This window comes from Ranitomeya variabilis, chromosome 2, assembly GCF_051348905.1.
Source record: "Ranitomeya variabilis isolate aRanVar5 chromosome 2, aRanVar5.hap1, whole genome shotgun sequence".
In the NCBI taxonomy this organism is placed as follows: domain Eukaryota; kingdom Metazoa; phylum Chordata; class Amphibia; order Anura; family Dendrobatidae; genus Ranitomeya; species Ranitomeya variabilis.
Genome location: NC_135233.1, coordinates 117,538,988 through 117,563,493, shown reverse-complemented (window position 1 = coordinate 117,563,493; position 24,506 = coordinate 117,538,988). Strand labels below are relative to the sequence as shown.

Genomic DNA, 24,506 nt, shown 5'->3' with positions numbered 1-24,506 from the left:
GCCATTGGGGTCATAACACTGTTGCACCAAGTGGACTGACATGAATCATGGCTCCAACATGAGAGATGTCAATCGAAACAAAGGAGAGGATTATCAAACTCTTAAAAGAGGTTAAATCATGACGCAATGTTGCAAAAGATGTTGGTTGTTTACAGTCAGCTGTGTCTAAAATCTGGACCAAATACAAACAACATGGGAAGGTTGTTAAAGGCAAACATACTGGTAGACCAAGGAAGACCTCAAAGCGTCAAGACCAGAAACTTAAAGCAATATGTCTCCAAAACAGGAAATGCACAACAAAACAAATGAGGAACGAATGAGTGGAAACTGGAGTCAACGTCTGTGACCGAACTGTAAGAAACCGCCTAAAGGAAATTAGGATTTACATACGGAAAAGGTAAACGAAAGCCATCATTAACACCTATACAGAAAAAAACAAGGTTACACTAGGCTAAGGAAAAGCAATCGTGGGCTGTGGATGACTGGGTGAAAGTCATATTCAGTGATGAATCACGAATCTGCATTGGGAAAGGTGATGATGCAGGAACTTTTATTTGGTGCCGTTCCAATGAGATTTATAAAGATGACTGCCTGAAGAGAACATGCAAATTTCCACAGTCATTGATGATATGGGGCTGCATGTCAGGTAAAGGCACTGGGGAGATGGCTGTCATTACATCTTCAATAAATGCACAAGTTTATGTTGATATTTTGGACACTTTTCTTATCCCATCAATTGAAAGGATGTTTGGGGATGATGAAATCATTTTTCAAGATGATAATGCATCCTGCCGTAGAGCAAAAACTGTGAAAACATTCCTTGAAAAAAAGACACATAAAGTCAATGTCATGGCCTGCAAATAGTCCGGATCTCAATCCAATTGAAAATCTTTGGCAGAAGTTGAAGAAAATGGTCCATGACAAGGCTCCAACCTGCAAAGCTGATCTGGCAACAGCAATCAGAGAAAGTTGGAGCCAGATTGATGAAGAGTGCTGTTTGACACTCATTAAGTCTCAGAAACTGCAAGCTGTTCTAAAAGCCAGAGGTGGTGCAACAAAATACTAGTGATGCTTTGGAGTGTTTTTTTTTTTTTCTTTTTTCATGATACCATAATTTTTTCCTCTGAATTGAGTTATTCCATAATTTTTCCCCTATGCTTGGTTAAAAAAAGTAACCATTACTGACTACCACATTTTTGTTATTGATTTTTTTTAGTGTTTCTTAGAGCCAGAAAGTTGACATTTAAAATTACGGTACTTTAGTTTTGTGCCATGTCTGTGATCTGCTTTTTTTTTCTATAAAATTAAACAACTGAATGAACATCCTCCAAGGCCGGTGATTCCATAATTTTTGCCAGGGGTTGTAAATGACGGCGTGTGCACATAGACCTAAAGAATTGTAAAACTACAAACCGGGCACAGTAAGTTTATTATTATCTACTGATCTACGATGTTCATACAAATTCCAGAGCAAGTGGCCAAGTTAAATATAGTTAATGATCTCTTAATAATAATCATGCCACTTTCAGCTTAGTCAAGAAAGTTCAAAGTTTTCAACTTTGATAAAATAAAAGCAACTAAAAACCCTGAACAAAACGAAAACCAAAACCTACTGAAGTCCTGTATCTGGTAATGTATTTTGTAAGTGATTGCTCCAACTGTTGTATTTCCGTTCTAGACTTTTTTTTTTAATTAGGTTCCCTTTGTGCCATAGTAAACTTTTTAGGTCTTTGCGTGCCAGTTTTAATTACAGAAGGTGTGTAATTAGATGCTCCAAATTCATGTGTGTGCCTCTTAATTAATTTGACACATCTTACAACCGGTGAAAACCTCCGCCAGAAATGTTAATTCCATCAGTTGCTGGCAAATATTTTGATGTAGCACCAATTTTGTGGGGAAACCTGTGTTGTAAATTTGTCAGGCAAGAGTCACAACACTCTAAGGCCGGCGTCACACTCAGCGTATCAAAATACGGTCCGTATTTTACGGCCGTAATACGCAGAAAAGTCCCCAAATTAGTGATCCGTATGTCATCCGTAGGCAGGGTGTGTCAGCGTATTTTGCGCATGGCATCCTCCGTATGTAATCCGTATGGCCTCCGTACTGCGATATTTACTCGCAGGCTTGCAAAACCGACATCTAATGGATTTATGTGCTCAAATGTTCGGTAAAACATATATACAGTGTATATGTATGTGTGTATATATATATATATATATATATATATATATATATATATATATATATATATATATATATATATATATATATATATATATATATATATTCTGCATTTATATTTAATTCAGCGCGATGTATGTGAAAAGCCGGTAATTCAATTGCCGGCTTTTCATTTCTCCTTCCCAAACCCGACATGATATGAGACATGGTTTACATACAGTAAATCATCTCATATCCCCTTTTTTTTGCATATTCCACACTACTAATGTTGGTAGTGTGTATGTGCAAAATTTGGCCGCTGTAGCTGCTAAAATAAAGGGTTAAATGGCAAAATAATTGACGCCTCTCCATTATTAATCTGGCTTAATGTCACCTTACAATAGCAAGGTGACATTAACCCTTCGTTACCCCATATCCCACCGCTACACGGGAATGGGAAGAGAGTGGCCAAGTGCCAGAATAGGCGCATCTTCCAGATGTGCCTTTTCTGGGGTGGCTGGGGGCAGATGTTTGTAGCCAGGGGGGGCCAATAACCATGGACCCTCTCTAGGCTATTAATATCTGCCCTCAGTCACTGGCTTTACCACTCTGGCGGAGAAAATTGCGCGGGAGCCCACGCCAATTTTTTCCGCGATTTAACCCTTTATTTTACAAGCTACAGCGCCCAAATTTTGCACATACACACTACTAACATTAGTAGTGTGGAATATGCAAAAAAAAAAGGGATACGAGATGGTTTACTGTATGTAAACCATGTCTCATATCCTGTCGGGTTTGTGAAGGAGAAATGAAAAGCCGGCAATTGAATTGCCGGCTTTTCACTAACACCATTGCGTATTTCTCGCAAGTCACACTGCTGGTCCGTGTGGAATCCGTATTTTTCTCGCCCCCATAGACTTTCATTGGCGATTTTTTTTTAATTTTTTTATTTTTTATTTTTTTTGCGCAATACGGTGACAAACGCAGCATGCTGTGATTTTCTACGGCCGTACAAGACCGTATAATTCGGATCAGTAAAATACGGCTGATAGGAGCTGGGACATAGGGAATCATTGGGCCGTGTGTTAGGCGTATTTTCCGGGTGTATTTTCTGCGCTCATACGTCCGTAAAACTCGCCAGTGTGAGGCCGGCCTAAGGGTATGTGCACACGCTGCGGATTTTGCTGCGGATCCGATGCTGCGGATCCGCAGCAGTTTTCCATACGGTGTACAGTACAATGTTACCCTATGGAAAACAAAATCCGCAGTGCACACGATGCAGAAAAATCCGTGCGGATTCTCTGCGGAAAAAAAGGAGCATGTCACTTCTTTCTGTGGATTCCGCTGCGGATTTCAACTTGCACCAATAGGAAAGTGCAGTTGAAAACCCGCAGAAGAAACCGCACAAAAATCTGCAGTGAAAACCGCAGCGGTTTAGCACTGCGGATTTTGCAAATCTGCTGCAGAAAAATCCGCAGCAGAATCCGCATCGTGTGCACATGGCCTTATAGTACCATATCTTCACCCACTTCGGCAAAGCTGGCCGAGGAAAAGAACAATTTTGAGTTGTGTAAAAATGTTGAAACATTTCATGGAGTGTTCCACCATAATTCCAACCCCAAGTCTTTGACTGATTTTGCTTTACACTGTATAACTTGTAGTGTAAGGCTGTAGGAAAGTGTTCTGCGTTGAGCACTCCGATGTGGAAGATAGGTTATTTATTTCTGCTGGAAATAGTTCTTCAGACATGTTACCTGATGTATCCACAGGGGTGATATTCGGCTGGTTCGTCCCAGTTATCCAAAACTGTTTGTTTAATTAACAGCCGATTCAGCAAACCACAGGGTCCGATCCAATTCGCATTTGCAGGATTCAGTTGTTTCTGCGTCTAGAAGATGCTCATATGATTGAGTAGATCTCCAGGCCAGCACTGCTGGAGCAGTGGAGCCCTAATCGGTTCCCTGTCCCGACGTGTAGCGTGTAGTCAGGGGATGCTGTGGCATGATTATGCAATGTTATCGCACCTCTGCCGTGGTTCCGCATGGGCCTGGAACACAGAGGCAGTGAGGACAGCGGTGAAGGTGAGCAGAAATCAATGCTATTTTGTTGCTATTTATTTTTTAGTGTTGAGGGGACAGCCTGTGGAGAGAGTGCATAGCGTGAGGGACAATGTGAAGGCTGTATTCATAAAGGAGGACAGTGTGGCAGTTAGTTTATAAGAGGGATGGAGCTGCAGCTATAGTTCATAAGGGGGTTCCTGTGACTGTTGTTGTTTTTAAGGGATGACGTTGTTGCGGTAGCAGTACATGTGAGGCTTGTGTGATGGCCATAAGGGAGTGTGGTGTGATGGTTATAGTATATAATGGCTGTTGGTGCTATGGTTAGTAAGGGAGGATGATGCGATGTCATATTTCACAATGGAGGATGGTGTGGACACAATTTTACAAGGAGATGTTGTTGAGGCCAGGTAGTCTCTCTTAAGATATGTTCTTCTTTGTGCAGGGGGAATTATTTATTCGGGGGCACAGCATAGGCTTATTTAGGGTATATTATTGCCAGATATATTTATTCAGGGGCACTATAATGGCACTTATTTGTAAGGGTGCTGTGTGAGGACGTGCTGCAGAAGGTTGGATTAGAGGGAAGTCTTCAAAAACAAGTTGTGGCTTTGAAAAGTGAATTTGGTGTCTGGACCAGTGTGGAGAACTAAGGGATGAGATCAAGTCCAAGCGGTTACCTGGATCTAGGGGTGCATTACCACTAACTAATAAGAGCCGTTAAATGAACCGTTAATTGGCTGCATGAAGCTGATTGGTTGTTTGTTTCTATCAAGCACAGATCAATAAGGTAGCAAAAATGGTAAAGCAAAGAACCCATAAAATATAAATTTTATTACTTACCACTTAAAATACAAAATACTTGTAGAAGATCTAATGTATCACTGTTATTTCTATTTTTGCATATGATTGCAGGAAATATCTGCTTAATGACCTGCAGGAAAATGTGTTCAATTTTGGTTGCTTTTGGTTAATTCTACTTTTATTTTTTGGGTAAGAGAAGAGGTGCAGCAGAGTGTAGTCAAACTGGAAACATGTTATAAATGTGAAGCCCACACATGCATATGCATTTTCTTTAGTGAGGGGAAAAATAATTCAAAGAAAGAACTTTGGGATTATGTTTGTCCTTTCTTTTTAGTTGTCTGTGTACCGTATATACTCAAGTATAAGCCGATCCGAGTATAAGCCGACCCCCCCCCTAATTTTGCCCCCAAAACTGGGAAAACTTAATGACTCGAGTGTAAGCCTAGGGTGGAAAATGCAGCAGCTACCGGTAAATGTCAAAAATAAAAATAGATACCAATAAAAGTAAAATTAATTGAGACATCAGTAGGTTAAATGTTTTTGAATATCCATATTGAATCAGGAGCCCCATATAATGCTCCATACAGTTTATGATGGGCCCCATAAGATGCTCCATATTAAAATATGCTCCATATAATGCTGCACAAATGCTGATTATGGCCCCATAAGATGCTCCATAGAGATATTTGCCCCCATATAATGCTGCACATGGCCCCATACGATGCTCCATAGAGATATTTGCCCCATATGCTGTTGCTGCAATTTAAAAAAAAAAAAATGACATACTCACCTCTCAGGCCCCCAGCACTTGCTATATTAACCTGTCCTCCGTTCCACCGCTGAGCGTCGCTGTGTCTTCCCCCGTCCTCCGCACTGACGCTCAGGCAGAGGGCGGCGCACGCTAACGCGTCATTGCGCCCTCTGACCTGAGCGTCACTGCAGAGGACGCAGAAGACGCAGCGGTGCCGACGGTGGAACGAGGAACAGGTGAATAGAGCGCACTGCCCCCACCATACTCGCCTGCTCCCGGCGCGGTCCCTGGACGTCCCTGGTTCTCCGGGCGCCGGCAGCTTCCTGTACTGAGCGGTCACATGGTACTGCTCATTACAGTAATGAATATGCACCTCCACCCCTATGGGAGTGGAGTGGGGTCCATATTCATTACTGTAATGAGCGGTACCATGTGATTGCTCAATACAGGAAGAAGCTGCCGGCGCCCGGAGAACCAGGGACATGCAGGGACCGCACCAGGAGCAGGTGAGTATTATTAGACAGCTGCTGCTCCCCCTCCCCTGCCGACCCCTGGTAATCACTCAAGTATAAGCCGAGAGGGGCAATTTCAGTCTAAAAAAAATGGGCTGAAATTCTGCAGGGCATAAGAGTGGCGAATAATGCAGCTTGTGTCAGACTGAACAATCAGTCATGCAATACCTGCATTGGCGCATTTTAATAAGTATGTTAGACACCCTTCCTTAGATCACCTTTAGGGTATGTGCACACGTTGCGGATTTGGCTGCGGATCCGCAGCAGATTTGGCCCTGCGGATCCACAGCAGTTTTCCATGCGGTGTACAGTACGATGTAAACCTATGGAAGACAAAATCCGTTGTGCGTATGCTGTGGAAAATTCAGCGCAGAAACGCAGCGGTTAACTTTCTGCAGCATGTCAATTTTTTGTGCGGAATCTGCAGCATTTTACACTTATTCCATTATAGGAATCCGCAGGTGTAAAAACGTAGGCAAAATCCGCAGAAAACCCGCAGGGGGAATCCGCAGGTAAAACGCTGGTCATTTTACCTGCGGATTCTGCAGAATCCATGTGGAAAAATCCGCAATGGAATCTGCAACATGTGCACATACCCTTAAGAATAGTATATGTATGAATATTTTGTCCGTATCGTATAGTTAATACCTACAGATGATTCTGTTTCAGGGAAAAAATTCCTGAACTGTCCTAAAGTTACACAGGATAGAATTACGGTAGGACAGACAAAAAAAGGATAAACTTGGTGCATCTTGTTAAACTGTTCCTCTTTCCTCTTGGCTGCCTAAGGCCCCTTTCACACATCAGTTTTATGCCATCGTCATCTGAAAATTGTTTGTCCGGTGGCCGGAGATAATGGACAAAGTAACGTTTTGTGTACATCGAAAAATCGGACAGCGACGGATCCGTCGCCGTCTGTCGCTTGCTCGAATGGAAGCCTATGGGCTCCGACCCATCAAATGACGGAATCTGGCAATGGATTCCGTTTTTTTTAACTGAGCTTCTCCGATTTATTTCAGATCCAATTATCCAGATCCGCTAGTTGGATCCGTTCAGAAAACGAATTTGTTGCATCAGTTTTTCACAATCTGCGATGGATCCGTCAATCCGTCGAGCCAACGGATTGTGACTGACGGCAAAAAACTGATATGTGAAAGGGGCGTTATTGTTTTTACACGGTACATTGTATGATCCCGCTCAGCAACTACCTCTTTTTGATACATTTTAAAACAGTTTAGTGAACTGTAAAAAGTATCTAAAATAACTAACAATTTTGGCACCTGGAATGCGTCCCACTTTTTCATGCAATCTTTTCAGAATTCTGGCTCACTTTGCTTGGTTACTGTTGACCATTCTATCCATGATCAGATTGTACAGTAGTTGTGAGAAATGAACTTTTTGCGTAAATGTGCAGTTTGTCATTTAAGTCAAATGCATATTCCGTAATCATACATAAGTCACACTGGCAGAAGATCTGAATATTATTTATTTCTTATACTAATCTTAAATGCTTATATATCGTTTTTTTCATTCCCTCCACTGTAGTGATTTTAGTTAAGTGATGTCCTTGGTATGTCTGCACCCCAATGTAAAATCTGTAAAATGGTCCCCACCTATTTTGTGTCATGTATAAGGGCTTGTTTCCACTTGCGAGAAACACGTCCGTGTCTCGCATGTGGAAACCAAGCTGTGGCGCCGGCATTCAGGAGCGGAGCGTGCGGCCGCATAGGAACACATGGAGCTGCACGCTCCGCTCCAATGTGCCGGCGCCACAGCTTGGTTTCCACATGCGAGACATGGACGTGTTTCTCGCAAGTGGAAACAAGCCCTAATATTGTTGATTTTGTTGTTTGTTTTTTTTTTCTCATGGCAATTAGTTCTCTGGACTCGCTTACGCATCAAGGAATTGGTGCGACTGCAATCTCTACTCTTCAGATAACCATGTTCACAAAGATTTCAAAGAGTATCCAACTGGGTGAAAAATGCCCCCCATCCATTTTTATGAGAAGCCCATGTTGCTGATGTGTACTGATGTACATATTTTCAATGATTTGCATATGTTTTCACAAAGTGAAAAAGTTGTCAGATTGACTTACATGTGGATTCTGCAGCATGTGGTCACATAGTAATCCACATGTGGTCTCGTGGAAGTGAAAACTGCAAATTCGAGACAGAGGGTCAGCCACAATGTTGACCACCTTCTTCATCTGAACACACCCTTACAATGTGGCTTACCAAATGCCATAGTAAATATGCAGCCGGTCCTACAAGCCACTTTCAGAAAGTTGATGCAGAGAGAGATTACCCAAATGGGTTTTAGCCCCTGGTTTCACCTACTCTGTAGCTTTAGCGTGGTGATTTGGAAGACAGTTGCCCTGAATTTAAAGAATGTCTAAGGCTACGTTCATATTTGCGTTGTGCGCCGCAGCGTCGGCGCCGCAACACACAACGCAAACAAAAACGCAGCAAAACGCATGCACAACGCTGCGTTTTGCGCCGCATGCATCCTTTTTTGATTGATTTTGGACGCAGCAAAAATGCAACTTGCTGCATCCTCTGCGCCCGGACGTGTGCGCCGCAGTGACGCATGCGTCGCAAAACGCAAGTGCGACGCATGTCCATGCGCCCCCATGTTAAATATAGGGGCGCATGACGCATGCGGCGACACTGCGGCGCCCGACGCTGCGGCGCAGACTGCAAATGTGAACGTAGACTAACAGTAGAAGGGACCTTGTGATCTCCTAAGCTTCTCGGCCAAGTCAAAATTTATACTACTATACCTTTATTAATTCATCACGCAGTATATTGATGTTTTTAGTTTGCTCTCTTTTATTGTGAACTATACATTTGGTATATATTATGTCATTTTTCTTTTTTTCTTAGAAATTACTTCTGGCTGCTGCCTATGTTTATGATGCTCAGTACAATAGAAATATTCCCTTTGAAACATCACCCGAAGCAATCAGGTGAGCATGATATAGTGTACTTTCTATAAAGCAAATGCCAAAACAGAATGTGAGGCTAATGGGAAACTGAGTAAAATATAAGACTTTATTAAATGACATCAAATTTTAAATAAAAGTCTAAAATACACACATGGGGTAAAAGCAAAAGACCTAAAACAAGGTGCGACAGTCTGGATTATCTGTTAGATTGCTGCACAAGGGGACAGCAGGATGCAGTTTGGATTTATATATTGCAGGTACATAAATGAGAAATAAATGGCGGGAATCGGAACTAAAGCACCAAGCATTCCAAAAGTAAGATGGATGTGTGGAGAAGAGTGAGTTAGGGGTGCAATTCCCCCACTGTAAGCATTCCAACGTTCCTAAGAAGTGCAGCTGCACAAAAATGTCCTAAAACATCACTCCGCTATGATCTGGGACAAATATGCACCTGGTTAGTGCCATGCAGATAGGTTCCCAAGTACCAGGTCCACACCACACCCGATGTGTGGTTTGCTTCAACGGCTTCATAGTGGCAGTCAACCTTTTTTTTTTAGAGGTAATCTGTCACCAGCCTTACACTTGGCCATGTAAGCCTTGAAAATACAAGGTAATAGATACCGTACCTATATATCCTTGAAAAATCCTTTTCTGGACATGTATGCTAATCAAGTTAGAAGTGCTTTGGGAGTGGACCGATGCCCTGTGAGTGCTACAGCTTCATCGTTACTCCCTGCCCGATGCCACCCTGCTTGATTGACAGCTCGGCTGTCTAGCCAAATATATAATGGGGCTGCTGGCATTTGCATATTGGAGACATCTAATGTGGCCTGACTCCTATAACGCCCATTCCTCCCTGATTATCATTTTGCTTGAATACTGACATCACTGAGAGCCGAGTCGAAGTCCCACTTGTGGTTTGCTCATTTGTACACACTGGGCGAGCGCAGTGAAGCCTGGCTCACACTCCTCGGCTTCATATACTAGAGCAGGGGTGCACAACCTTTATTTTATTTGTCTGAGGGCCACTTTGTTAGATTGAACCAGCCCCAAGAGCCACAATAAAACTTGAGTATTGGGAGTATCACTTTCTGAGAGCATATTAAAAGTATGCACCATAAATATCTAATAGGTGGTACATCTATTTGTAGAACGCCCACTTATCAGGAGGATAAATGTCCCCTTCTCCCTACTAACAATCCAGAAAGGAAGAGACCAAACATTCAGCTTTTTCCATTGTAGTGGCAGCTTGTTGATTGTCGGGGTCTGACTGGTGGGACCCGCAAAGATCAGGAGAATAGGGAATTTTTACCTTTGTTAGAATGAGCGGTAATACATACGCTCAACTGTTGCTCCATTCATTCTCTACGGGGCTGCTGAGCATGGCACTCAGCTTTTTCTGGCAGTGCCATAGAGAATGAATGGAACATCAGTCGGGCATCCCACCTTGCTGCTCCATTTTGAGCCAGGGATAGTAGTGCCCAATCAGGCATGTTCTGCCTATTGGTGCGGGTCTCAGCAGTTGGACCCCCACCGATCACTGAGTTTTAACCTATCCTGTGAATAACCCCTTTTATGCGAGATGCTGAAACAGAAGAGTGTTTTCCTTATCCCATTAGCCACAATGATTAGCAGCACTCGCGCATGGTTACTTCATCTCATCATTTCGTTTTCGTGTTATGGCATTTCCCCACTATGGCAAAATATGGGGGCCCTAGAGATGGCCCCACAGTGCACCATTACTAAATGTCCCTATAATGCTACCAGCCTCTCCTCTTCTCCTTGACATGAAAGTACATGTGAACGGCTACCAGACACTGTGAAGCACATGTGACCAGATGGTTCAGGGCCACATAGAAAGGTCATGTAGCCCCGGTGTAACAGGCCAAAGTAACCCCGTCCCAGATTAACCCCGGGTATAATTTGGCCTAGGCCAGAGTATACCCCGGGGTATAAACTGGCCTAGGCCAAACTATACCCAGGCATAAAATGGCCTAGGCCAAACTATACCCCGGGGTGTAAAATAGCCTAGGCCAAACTATACCCCTCCAGGCCACATTATACCCCCCAGGGTTAAAGTGGCCTAGGCTACATTTAACCCTGGGTATATTTTGGCCTAGGCCAAACTATACCTAAGGATGTAAAACAGCCTAGGCCAAACTATAACAGGCCACACTATACCCTCAGGCCAGACTATAGCCTTTTACTGGTTGCTATGGGATTTTACATGGCCACTTTATCCTAGCAACGCCCTGGATACGGTTGGAAAAGGGGTTTATCTACCTTGGGGGGCACCCTCACAGCACTGCGGGGAAGCCGGGGAACCCTTTTACTGGTTGCTATGGGATTTTACATGACCAATTTATCCTAGCAACGCCTTGTATACGCTTGGAAAAGGGGTTAATCTACCTTGGGGGCACCCTCACAGCACTGCGGGGTGGGTGGGGATCCCTTTTACTGGTTGCTATGGGATTTTACATGGCCACTTTATCCTAGCAACGCCCTGGATACGGTTGGAAAAGGGGTTTATCTACCTTGGGGGCACCCTCACAGCACTGCGGGGAAGCCGGGGAACCCTTTTACTGGTTGCTATGGGATTTTACATGACCAATTTATCCTAGCAACGCCTTGTATACGCTTGGAAAAGGGGTTAATCTACCTTGGAGGACACCCTCACAGCACTGCGGGGTGGGTGGGGATCCCTTTTACTGGTTGCTATGGGATTTTACATGGCCACTTTATCCTAGCAACGCCCTGGATACGGTTGGAAAAGGGGTTTATCTACCTTGGGGGCACCCTCACAGCACTGCGGGGAAGCCGGGGAACCCTTTTACTGGTTGCTATGGGATTTTACATGACCAATTTATCCTAGCAACGCCTTGTATACGCTTGGAAAAGGGGTTAATCTACCTTGGAGGACACCCTCACAGCACTGCGGGGTGGGTGGGGATCCCTTTTACTGGTTGCTATGGGATTTTACATGGCCACTTTATCCTAGCAACGCCCTGGATACGGTTGGAAAAGGGGTTTATCTACCTTGGGGGCACCCTCACAGCACTGCGGGGAAGCCGGGGAACCCTTTTACTGGTTGCTATGGGATTTTACATGACCAATTTATCCTAGCAACGCCTTGTATACGCTTGGAAAAGGGGTTAATCTACCTTGGAGGACACCCTCACAGCACTGCGGGGTGGGTGGGGATCCCTTTTACTGGTTGCTATGGGATTTTACATGGCCACTTTATCCTAGCAACGCCCTGGATACGGTTGGAAAAGGGGTTTATCTACCTTGGGGGCACCCTCACAGCACTGCGGGGAAGCCGGGGAACCCTTTTACTGGTTGCTATGGGATTTTACATGACCAATTTATCCTAGCAACGCCTTGTATACGCTTGGAAAAGGGGTTAATCTACCTTGGAGGACACCCTCACAGCACTGCGGGGTGGGTGGGGATCCCTTTTACTGGTTGCTATGGGATTTTACATGGCCACTTTATCCTAGCAACGCCCTGGATACGGTTGGAAAAGGGGTTTATCTACCTTGGGGGCACCCTCACAGCACTGCGGGGAAGCCGGGGAACCCTTTTACTGGTTGCTATGGGATTTTACATGGCCACTTTATCCTAGCAACGCCTTGGATACGCTTGGAAAAGGGGCTTATCTACCTTGGGGGCACTGTCGCAGCATTGCATGGAGGCTGGGGAACTCTTTTCCTGGTTGCTAAGCGATTTCAAATGATCAATCTAAGGTACTTACACCATGTAAAACCCTATAGCAAGCAGGGTGCCCCCAAGGTAGATAAACCCCTTTTCCAAGCATATACAAGGCATTGCTAGGATAAAGTGGTCATGTAAAATCCCATAGCAACCAGTAAAAGGGTTCCTCGGTGTAACAGGCCAAAGTAACCCTGTCCCAGATTAACCCCGGGTATAATTTGGTCTATGCCAGAGTATACCCGGGCATAAACTGGCCTAGGCCAAACTATACCCCGGGGTGTAAAATAGCCTAGGCCAAACTATACCCCTCCAGGCCAGATTATGTAACTAATCTGGGGTTAAAGTTGCCTAGCCCAATTTATACCTCTCAGCTCATATTATACCCCAATGAAATCATTTGCATTGAGTGATATACACAAGAATTACTTAATGCTTCAACATTTTATTGAGAAACCAAACTGACAATTCTTAAAGAGTACCTCCCACTATACAAAACTTTTGCCCATGGCAAAAGTAGTTGTAAAGGGGGGTATTTGTAATGCATATGCATTACAAATACCCCCCCATTTTATAGTTACCTTAGGGGGGCTGCCCGATTACCCCCCCTCGCTAACCGCCGCTGCCCGTCTCCTGGTAGACGGGGTCCCCCTCCTGCCGCTAGGTGGCGCTGCCTCTCCATGCGCCGACGTCACAGCCAGGCGCCATAGAGGAGAGCGGCACCTGGCTAGTGCCGTTGGAGCTTGTAGAAGCAGATAGCACCACCTAGCGGTGGGAGGGGGGGCAATAATTTCTCATTAGCTATAAGTCACTTATCATGCAATGCAATTATCTGGGGCAACAAATCGCCCAACAGTCATTCTGTGTATTATGACATTTAGTCTAGCATGTCCTTGCTACCAAATTAACGTTTAAAGCTAAACACTGATAACAACATTGAAATGATCGTGCTTATTTTCAAGATACAGTGCATGTTCAGTTGTTGACTGCAGATTGAAGCTTGCAGGATATGTCAACCAATCCATGGAGTCACCGACGTTTGTGTAGATTATTATGTCGCAACTCAACAGATTCGCCGTGGTCATGATCTCTGCATCAGTTGCCCAGACTCCATCACGAGAGATTCCAGAGATGTTCACATATTCATTCACATTTTGGTTCAAGTAGTCCTGTAGTTTTTTTGTCAAGTCAGTTTTCATATGGTGGATGACTTTATCTCTGAGAAGGGAATGGTTGTCCTCTGTTCCTGTCAAGATGTAGCTGATGGCCCGGAAGAAGCAGTTTCCATCACCTTTGGTTTTATATGTACGCCGTGGTTGTTCAAGGTCTCGTCTGCATCCACAGTATACAACCTTACTAAACGTAAGGCCAAGAGTGGTGCTAAGATACTTCCTTCTTGAACTTGGTAGTAGGTTGAAAGCCTTAGTTTGCTTATTTTTCTGTGTGGCAGAGTCACTGGAATAATCATCATCGGATGGTGGAGAAGCCTCTTTATCCTGGTAAATCTTTAGGTTGCTGGTGTGGTATGTGTTGCTTAATATCTTGCCAGTTTTGTTGTTCTTAAGTTTTACTCGTCCCTTGGTCAAGGATTCCACAACTAAATAAGGTCCAATCCAGCGTGGTTCCATCTTTGAACCTATGCGTTGAATACGGCGCTGATTCTTGATATAAACTATGGTACCAGCAGTGATTTCTTTGTTGCTTTTGTGTCGGCGATCAAAGGCACACTTCTGGTGTTCTTGAGCAGAGTGGATGTTGGTACTGACGTCTGAGTGCAGCTTTTTAAGAATGCTTGACAGTGTATTTAGCACATCAGGGGTGGCATGATCTGAAATGGGCATGGGATCCACCGTATCATCTTTTGAGGGATTAAGGTCCATGGGAAGCTTGGCCTTCCGTCCATACATGACCTCAAATGGAGTAACCTTGGTTGAAGCATGCACAGATGTGTGATAGGCAAACAGAACACCAGGGATGAATTGATCCCAGTTGTTTCCTTGGTCATTGACAAGCTTACTAAGAGCTTCTTTAAGTGTCCGATTATCACGTTCCCGCTGGCCATTTGTTTGTGGGTGGTATGCAGATGAAATACGGTGATCTGTTTGAAAATGTTCCATCAGGTTGTCAATGATCGAGTTTACAAACTCTCGTCCCTGGTCGCTAATCAGAGTCTCCATACAGCCAAGGCGACAGATAACGGAGTACAAAAAATTTGCCACTGACTTGGCACTCTTATCTGGGACAGCTGTTGCTTCAGTCCATTTGGAGAAATGATCAGTGGCAGCAACTATATATTTGTTGCCATTTGATGTTTCCTGAAGAGGGCCAATCATATCAATCCCAACTAAGCTCCATACTTTTCCAGGCACTGATATACTGTTGAGTGGTGGAGCTTCCTTTGTGATTTTGGGATTTATAACAAAACATTTTTGACAGGCTTTCACATACTGGTGAACGTCATTTTTCATTCCCTTCCAGTAAAACCGGTCAGAGATTTTGGCTAAAGTTTTATCTCTGCCAAAATGGCCCCCAGATATTGGGTTGTCATGACAGGCCTTCAGGATATTTGGCAGTCGACTTTTAGTAAGAACCTCCTTTTCCCTATGATAAACAATTCCTCCTTGGGCTCGATATGGCTTTGCTGTTTGTCTAAACTGGGACTTGGCATTTGCACGTTTCTCAGGAGGTAGATCGTAGGTATACTGAGGGTACCTTTGTTCTGTTGCAGTGTAGAATCTCAAAAGCTGGTCATACAATTGATCTTCCATGGTTGTCAAAATTGGAAAAGATTTGGTGTCATAGAGAGCAGAGAGGTGTCATAGAGAACATACAAAACAAGTTATCATTAACTATGCACTGACAGGACAGCGCCATCTACTGTCAGTTCAGATCTGCACACTTTTCAACAAATAAGCAATAGGGTGAGAAAAACAGTGAAGTGATAACATTATGGCCTAGAGAAATACTATAAAAACTATTTTATACCCCCTGGTATAAAGTTTATCCCCCGGGGGTATACTATGGCCTAAGTCAGCTTTTGAATTTTTGTGCTGTTTCCTTCCTCAGTAAAAGGGTTCCCCGGCTTCCCCGCAGTGCTGCGAGGGTGCCCCCATGGTAGATAAACCCATTTTTTAAGCGTATCCAAGGCGTTGCTAGGATAGAATGGCCATGTAAAATCCCATAGCAACCAGTAAAAGGGTTCCCCACCCACCCCGCAGTGCTGTGAGGGTGCCCCCAAGGTAGATTAACCCCTTTTCCAAGCGTATACAAGGCGTTGCTAGGATAAATTGGTCATGTAAAATCCCATAGCAACCAGTAAAAGGGTTCCCCGGCTTCCCCACAGTGCTGCAAGGGTGCCCCCAAGGTAGATAAACCCCTTTTCCAAGCGTATACAAGCCGTTGCTAGGATAAAGTGGTCATGTAAAATCCCATAGCAACCACCTAAGGGGTTAACCACCTATCCTTAAGTGCTGCGAGAGTGCCCCCAAGGTAGATAAACCCCTTTTTCAAGCGTATTCAAGGCGTTGCTAGGATAGAGTGATCATGTAAAATCCCATAGCAACCAGTAAAAGGTTTCCCCACCCACCCGCAGTGCTGCAATGGTGCCCCCAAGATAGATAAACCCCTTTTCCAAGCGTATCCAAGGTGTTGCTAGGATAGAGTGATCATGCTATATCCCATAGCAACCAGTAAAGGGGTTCCCCACCCACCCCTCAGTGCTCGTCAGTGCCCCCTAGGTATACAAAGCCCTTTTCCAAGCATATCCAAGGCGCCAAGACAACGAGCTGGCACGAGCAGGGCTGAAGATTTCATGTCACATGTGACTATAGGGAGGGGGTGGGGCTTAGAAAGGGAGATCCCTGGCGTCACCAGAGGTGGAGGAGCTTGAAAAGGAGCAGTGCCCGATGGGAGGGGGAGCTGTGACCTAGAAGAATGAGCAGCTTTCCCTCAGCTTACCCTGGGGGGTATAATCTGGCCTGGAGGGGTATACTTTGGCCTAGGCTATTTTATACCCCGGGGTATAGTTTGGCCTAGGCCAAAGTATACCCGGGGTATAATCTAGCCTAGGCCACTTTAACCCCGGGTATAGTCTGGCCTGGGGGTATAATCTGGCCTGTTACACCGGGGCCGCAGGCACAGATGGAAACTAAGGTAAAACACCAGGTATCCTTATGCTGTGCTTTTGCATTGGTGTTTTAGTGTAGATTTGGGCTGCAGAGCTTGTGTAGACTACCCACCCTGCCCCCCAACCTGGCACAGGCTCCCAAGGAACAAATGATTTAGTCAGCATAATGTTTGAACTTTTGCCATGTTTTGGCATAATAATTGTTTTTCTGAAACAGAACCTGAATTTCTAATGCATTTTTTAAAATTTTCCAACCCTGATTTCTAGTGAAGGCTACTAAAGTGAAACATCCTTCATTTTTCTTACATTTTCTGTTTATCAGTAAAGCAGGGGGAGTATTCATGATGTAGTAACCGTAAATGTATCCATTTTATCACCACCGAAAGCAGTTTCTTCAAGTAGACAGTTCCTCAATTTGAAAGTCATAAACTTTCACATTTCAGCTTTCCAGACTGATGAGGAAAGCTTGCTTTATTTTCTGCCCAAAAATGCAAATTCGTAAATGAATGCAGATGCATTACGTAAATTATGTATGGTATTTATTCAAAAGGGTTGTATCAAAATTGGAAGTTATCTCATGTCCATGTCAGAATGGCTAATTAATTTTTTTGAAAGTTTAGGGTAAGTACACATGATGTCTTCTTCAAGCAGATTCCGCCAGGAATTTGTGTGATAAAAGTGCTAAAAAAAATGCCCAAAACAATGAAAAATTTAAAATTGACTGCTATGTATATGTGACGTGTTTTCTAACTTCTTTTAACCACTTCAGACTTCCAAAGATATGAAGTGGCTATAAGAAGTGACCTGACTATTCTTCTGGAGAATTCCAAGCTTTCATAAGTAGAAAAGAAAAAGGAAAAATGCCAGACGCTTCAGGAAAAATAATGCCGGCATTATCCAAAAGTGTCTTCTGCTACAAAATAGATGAAAGTACACCGACAACTAAAGGTTGCCACATGCACTTGCCCTTAAACGCAGTCTTCTTCTCCCTCAATCTCTATCCTCCTAACGTGTTTGACAGCTCCTTAGTGTCCATTCTTTCTGCTGCTGAGATCTCGCACTGTCCAGTACAAGCTGCAGCTGTCAGTCAGGCTGGGTAGTGGAGGCTGATTATACTTGGACTCATAAGATCTCTCATATTTTAGTTGGACTCATATAAGGCTGGTTTCACATTTGCATTTGTTGCCGCAGCGTTTGTACCTCATATAAACGCATGCGTCGTGTTTTCCTATATTTAACATTAAAAACGCATGCGTTTTTTTTTGTTCGCGTTTGGCCGCGTTTGACGATGCATGCGTCGTTTGCGGCTTGGCGCGGAAATGCAACGTGTAGTAATTTCTGGAGGCGTCTATTTGCCGCCAGTAAACGCATGCGGTCGATTGCGCAAGGATTGCGACAAAAAAACGCATTGCTGCCTATGTAAACGCATGCGGTTTTTTTGCACATGCGTTTGGTTGCGTTTTTGAACGCATGCGTTTCAATTGAGAAAAACATGTCTAGACACTGAAAAGCCACCCCCCACCATCAAGGTGATAAAAGGGAGGGTGTGGACAGTTGCAGGTCACTTCTCACCAGACTCTGAAGCAGACGAGACACAGACAGGCTACATCTTGGAGGAAAAGACACTGAACAATGTGAGTATATCCTAGCCAATGCCTTTATTTTCTATTTTCTGTCTCTACATGTCCTAATTTCTGCCATTTCTTTCTTTCTACATGCATCAGAATGTCTTCTTCAGATTCTTCATCTGGTGAGGAGTTTCGGCCAGGACAGTCGGAAGTGGAGTATGTCCTCAGTGAGGTGAGTACTTGCCTCATCAGATTGGTAAGTATTCACTGTCACATCGACACGTGAGACGTGACAATTTGATTTTTTCTGTTTTTTAGAGCTCTTCTACTGCGGCTGAGTCAGGGCAGGAGCAGCGGAGTCAAGGTCCGGTGGAAAGGCGTCTGGTAAATTTTTGATATTAATTTTCTTTTTCCTTTTTTCACAGCACATACAGCACGACTGTCGGCCCAGGTTCTGGAGCGGTCCTTCATCCGACAGCCACGGACCCGTCCCAGCCATCCAGCAGCGCAGCAGCAAGTGGGCCTTCCACACTAACTGGAGACCAGGGAGCTGGTCCATCAGGTCTTCCCCTTTCGCAGTCCTCTTCCACTGCCCCCTTTTTTTTTGGGCTCATCCCGGCAGCGGTAGAGGGCTTCGGACAGGTCACTCATGCCCGAGTTTTTGCACTTGAGCTCGGTTTTACACGATGCGATCAAGGCTTTGGGTGACCGAATTGATGCTTTGCATAACCTCTTAAATGCACGTATCCAGGAGGTCAGCAAAAGCCTTGATCTTGTGAAAGCCGATCTCCAGAGGCCAGCACATCATTTTTTTAATCAAATTGAGCAGGGCATGTCGGAACACCTTACTCCTGATCTCCAGCTGAGTGTCATGCAGGCCTGCAATGCTGCTTACGTGCAGGCTATGCAGCAGAGTCTGTATTTTCAGCAGACAGTGGGGGCATATCCACCTGTGCCTTCACTGTCACGCTTGATGTCGACCTCTGCTGCATCCCATTGCACGGCCACCTCCTTCCTTCCACAGCTGGACACCACTACAGTACCACCACCATGCCGAGTGCAGTTGGACATCCCACCGCCACCACCATGACATCCGCTGCTCCTGCTTGGACCTCCTCCACTGACACCACGATGCAGCAGGACCCTGGCATGGCCTTCCATACCGCCACCTCCACGATGCAGCAGGACCCTGGCATGGCCTTCCATACCGCCTCCTCCACGATGCAGCAGGACCCTGGCATGGCCTTCTGTACCGCCTCCTCCACGATGCAGCAGGACCCTGGCATGGCCTTCCGTACCGCCACCTCCACGATGCAGCAGGACCCTGGCATGGCTGCACGCTCTACGAGCACTATGGACTCTGGCATGGCTGCACGATCTACGAGCACTATGGACTCTGCCATGGCTGCACGATCTACGAGCACTATGGACTCTGACACAGTGCAGCCGGACCGTGACAGGTCACCCACCACCACGCCACGCCATATGAGCCCACCAAGACCTCCCACAACCAGGCAAACAAAAAAGAAAACACAAAAAAAACAAAACCCGAGGACTCTTAGCATTCCTCCCCCTTCACCTCCCAATGTGTCTGTAATGTCAGGTTTGTCTCACCCTTCCAGTGCGTCTGAAGCCTCTCATGTGTCAAGCCCCATCCCCGAACTTCCAGACCCTTCTAGTTTCATTGCACCTTCTCCTGCCACCTCTGCGTCGTCCACGGTTAGCCAGGCCTCAGTACTTCACACCCCCCGTTTACATCACTCTACCCCAAGCCGGCGCAGTAAAAAATAATTTTTATTCAGTTGTTAACAAAATAAAAAAATTTGATTTGCCACAATTATGTTTGGTTTATTGTGTCTTCTGCCGCCGGCAACACACACCGTGGGCCATGAAACTTCGCCACACACAAATTTTTTGGGCCACATCATATCTCCTCTAGTTAAAAATAAAAAGACTGCAGCTTTATGTGTCTTTAGTATACAGATATGAGGTGGCCCAAAAAATATTACATTTATCTCCAAAATCTCTTTTGGTCTGTGCTTAGTGTGCCAGTCTGAAGAGAAAATGGTGGAAATACATTGCAGACCTCTACTGAACAGGTCAGGTGTCAAAAACTCATTAGTTATGACACCTGACCTGGTGAGTAGAGAACTGCCTTGTATAACCTCCATTTTCTCTTCTTATATTACACACAACTTGAGTTACACTGGTGGTCACACACTACATATCTATGCTCACATGCACAGGTGTCAGAAATAGTGAATTCATGAGCCTGTATATGTTTATCATGAATTCATTATTTCAGACACCTGACTTGATGAGTATAGACAGTGTGACAGTGATTGTCTCTTCAGCTTGTATCCAATGGATACAGGAGAAGAGAATCATGACGCAATGACGTCAACAAGCTTACCAATATAGCAACATGGCTGCCATTACTAGCAGTATGTGGCAAGTGTTGTATAACAGTATTTGTAAGCCAAAACAAGGAGTGGAATAATTAGAGGTAAATTAGGATATTAACATAATAACTAGCACCTCTGCCTTTATCACCCACTCCTGGTTTTGGATTACAAAAACTGATCTTAAATACAGATCACATACTGCCAGTTTTAGGACAGCCTGGGTTTGGAGAGGAAAAAGATAGGAGACACGGTCAACTCAACGAAAACTAAAGTTTATTAATGAGAAATATTATAAAGTTTATTAATGAGAAATATTATTATCATTGTAGAAAATAACTGGTACATATCTAATTACAACAGGGCTTTTACACTACATTGTCCTGCCATGAGACACGTCCAATATCTGAATCAAAAAAGGCCGCAAATTGGTCCCGCATGTGGCCAACTGCTGCAGTTGACCGCAGTGGGTGATGCTGGGAATCGGGCAGTGGATGTGCAACTGGTTCATCCAGTTCAATGTTGGGTTGCTCCTTAACCATTATATAATTATGCAGCACCACACAGGCTTTGACCACCTCGTCGACTGTTTCCACTTTTAGATTCATGGCTGATGCAAGAATGCACCATTTAGCGACCAGAATGCCAAAGGTACACTCTACAGTTCTTCGGGCCCTGGTCAGTCTGTAGTTAAAGATCCTTCTAGTGTGGTTCAAGTCCCGACTGGAATAGGGCTTCAGTAGGTTTTCACACATCTGAAATGCCTCATCCCCAACCATAACAAATGGCATCGGTGGACCTTGAGTGTTGGGAATAGGTTGTGGCGGGGGAAAATTGAAATTTTTGCCGTACACACGGCGGCCCATATCAGAGTTCTTAAGTCTGGGAATCGTTGCCACGGCCAAAAGCTCCAATGTCCACGGCGATGAAGCGACAGTTCGCATCGGCTATTGCCATGAGCACAACAGAAAAATATTTTTTGTAATTGAAGTTCTTCGATCCTGTTCTGGCTGGTTTGATAATGCAAATGTGCTTTCCATCCACCGCTCCTATACAGTTGGGGAAATCACACACACTCCAGAATTTCTCCGCAATTTCTAGCCATATGTCCAAGGTGGGTAGGGGTATAAACTCATCCAGGAGTACATTCCACAAAGCCTGGCAGGTGTCCGCAACTACTCCGGACAGGGTGGATATTCCAAGCCGGTATTGGAAGTGGAGGGATGATAAACTCTCTCTGGTGGCCAGAAATCTGGGAGAAAAACAAACACAAAAACCATTACAATCTATTCTTTTTATGGTGTGCTTACGCTAAAGAAAGAAAGGAAAATACCCCAAAAATACATGTCAGAAAGCAGTAAATTTGGACTATCATTGGCTTAGATTTGGAATGTACCTTAATGTAACCAGCAGATGTTCCTCGGGTGGAATCGCTTTACGGAGCTGGGTGTCCTGTCGCCGTATGGCTCCTTGGACACGAGACAGCAAATCCAGGAACGAGTCTTGCGACATTCGTGTGTATTCCTGGAATTTCTCCGGGTTGGCATTAAGCTTGGCATAGAACGTGTGGTAGGCTCCACGGCTCTCACGTAGTTCGATAATGGGGTGTCTCCAAAAACGCCTACGTTGTCTCCTTCTCCATCTTTGGCGATTTCTGTCTTGCTCCCAAGCGAAAGCACAGGCAAGAAACCGTTTTAAGCTGAAATCCAGGTTGAAATAAAAGCTCGCCATGCGAAGATCCATCATGACACAGGATACAGTAGCAAACTGTTAAAATTTCAGTAGCCCTAGGGTCTATTTATAGAGATCCCATAATACACGCCCTCTGTTGTCCCATTGGCGGTGTCTGGTTATCTTGATTTTTCTCTTGTGAAATTTCGTATCATGCGCACCAAAAACGCAAACGCAGGAAAAAAAACGCATGTAAACGCGTACAAACGCGGCGTTTTTTTAACCGCATGCATCAACGCATGCTTAAAAAAAACGCTGCGTTTGTACGCGTTTACATGCATTTTTTCCACCAATTGAGGATGCATTTTAAACGCTGCAGATTTAAACGCAAATGTGAAACTAGCCTAAAATGTTTGTTTTAATATTGAGATTATTCAGCCATTGTGACTTGAATTTTCAAAGCTAGTGAACCAGCTTCATAAGGTAAAGGAAATCTTTTTATTAATATATACAGTTTATACTGTGAAATCTGGTGACCAACCCATTTTAAATAGGTTACACATATATATATATAGGGAATGCTGTGTAATAAGAGACAGCACTATATATAACAGGGGATGCTATATAATATGGCACGAATCGCTCAGTGTGCATCGTTTAATAGCTTGTTCAGACAGACAGCAGTAAATGACTGCCGATCGGTAAAGATTTACTGTTTAGTGGTCGTCTAGTGTCGCCACCTCTATACAAAATAAATATTTACATCTAGTAACTTACCGCTTACGTCTCATTTGATTACAGCATTTTTCTTCTTCATCTTGTCAAACCTTCATGACGAAGTCCTAACGCTGGGACTCGGTCACTTCAGAGTTTGCTGCCCTGAAAATAAAAAGGTCACATATACACTGCTCAAAAAAATAAAGGGAACACTTAAACAGAATATAACTCCAAGTAAATCAATCTTCTGTGAAATCAAACTGTCCACTTAGGAAGCAACACTGTTTGACAATCAATTTCACATGCTGTTGTTCAAATGGAATAGACAACAGATGGAAATTATTGGCAATTATCAAGAAATACTCAATAAGAGTGTTCTGCAGGTGGAGACCACAGACCACATCTCAGTACCAATGCTTTCTGGCTGATGGTTTGGTAACTTTTGAATGTTGGTTGTGCTTTCACACTCGTGGTAGCATGAGACGGCCTCCACAACCCACACAAGTGGCTCAGGTAGTGCAGCTCATCCAGGATGGCACATCAATGCGAGCTGTGGCAAGAAGGTTTGCTGTGTCTGTCAGCGTAGTGTCCAGAGGCTGGAGGTGCTACCAGTAGACAGGCCAGTACACCAGGAGATGTGGAGGGGGCCGTAGGAGGGCAACAACCCAGCAGCAGGACCGCTACCTCAGCCTTTGTGCAAGGAGGAACAGGAGGAGCTCTGCACAAATGGTTAGAAACCGACTCCATGAGGATGGTCTGAGTGCCTGACGTCCACAGATGGGGGTTGTGCTCACAGCCCAACACCGTGCAGGACGCTTGGCATTTGCCACAGAACACCAGGATTGGCATATTCGCCACTGGCGCCCTGTGCTCTTCACAGATGAAAGCAGGTTCATACTGAGCACATGTGACAGACGTGACAAAGTCTGGAGACGCCGTGGAGAGCGATCTGCTGCCTGCAACATCCTTCAGCATGACTGGTTTGGCAGTGGATCAGTAATGATGTGGGGTGGCATTTCTTTGGAGGGCCGCACAGCCCTCCATGTGCTCGCCAGAGGTAGCCTGACTGCCATTAGGTACTG

The 24,506-nt window shown here is 44.6% G+C and overlaps 1 protein-coding gene across 2 annotated transcripts in view; it reads left to right on the top strand.

The window, feature by feature from the left end:
• LOC143804618 (two pore channel protein 2-like) overlaps positions 1 to 24,506 on the top strand; it is a 100,240-nt gene that overhangs the window by 4,608 nt on the left and 71,126 nt on the right. For both annotated transcript variants that reach the window (XM_077282875.1, XM_077282876.1), the window contains exon 2: positions 9,168 to 9,250. In XM_077282875.1, the coding sequence (XP_077138990.1) occupies positions 9,168 to 9,250 (83 nt within the window). The remainder of the gene's footprint in view (positions 1 to 9,167; positions 9,251 to 24,506) is intronic.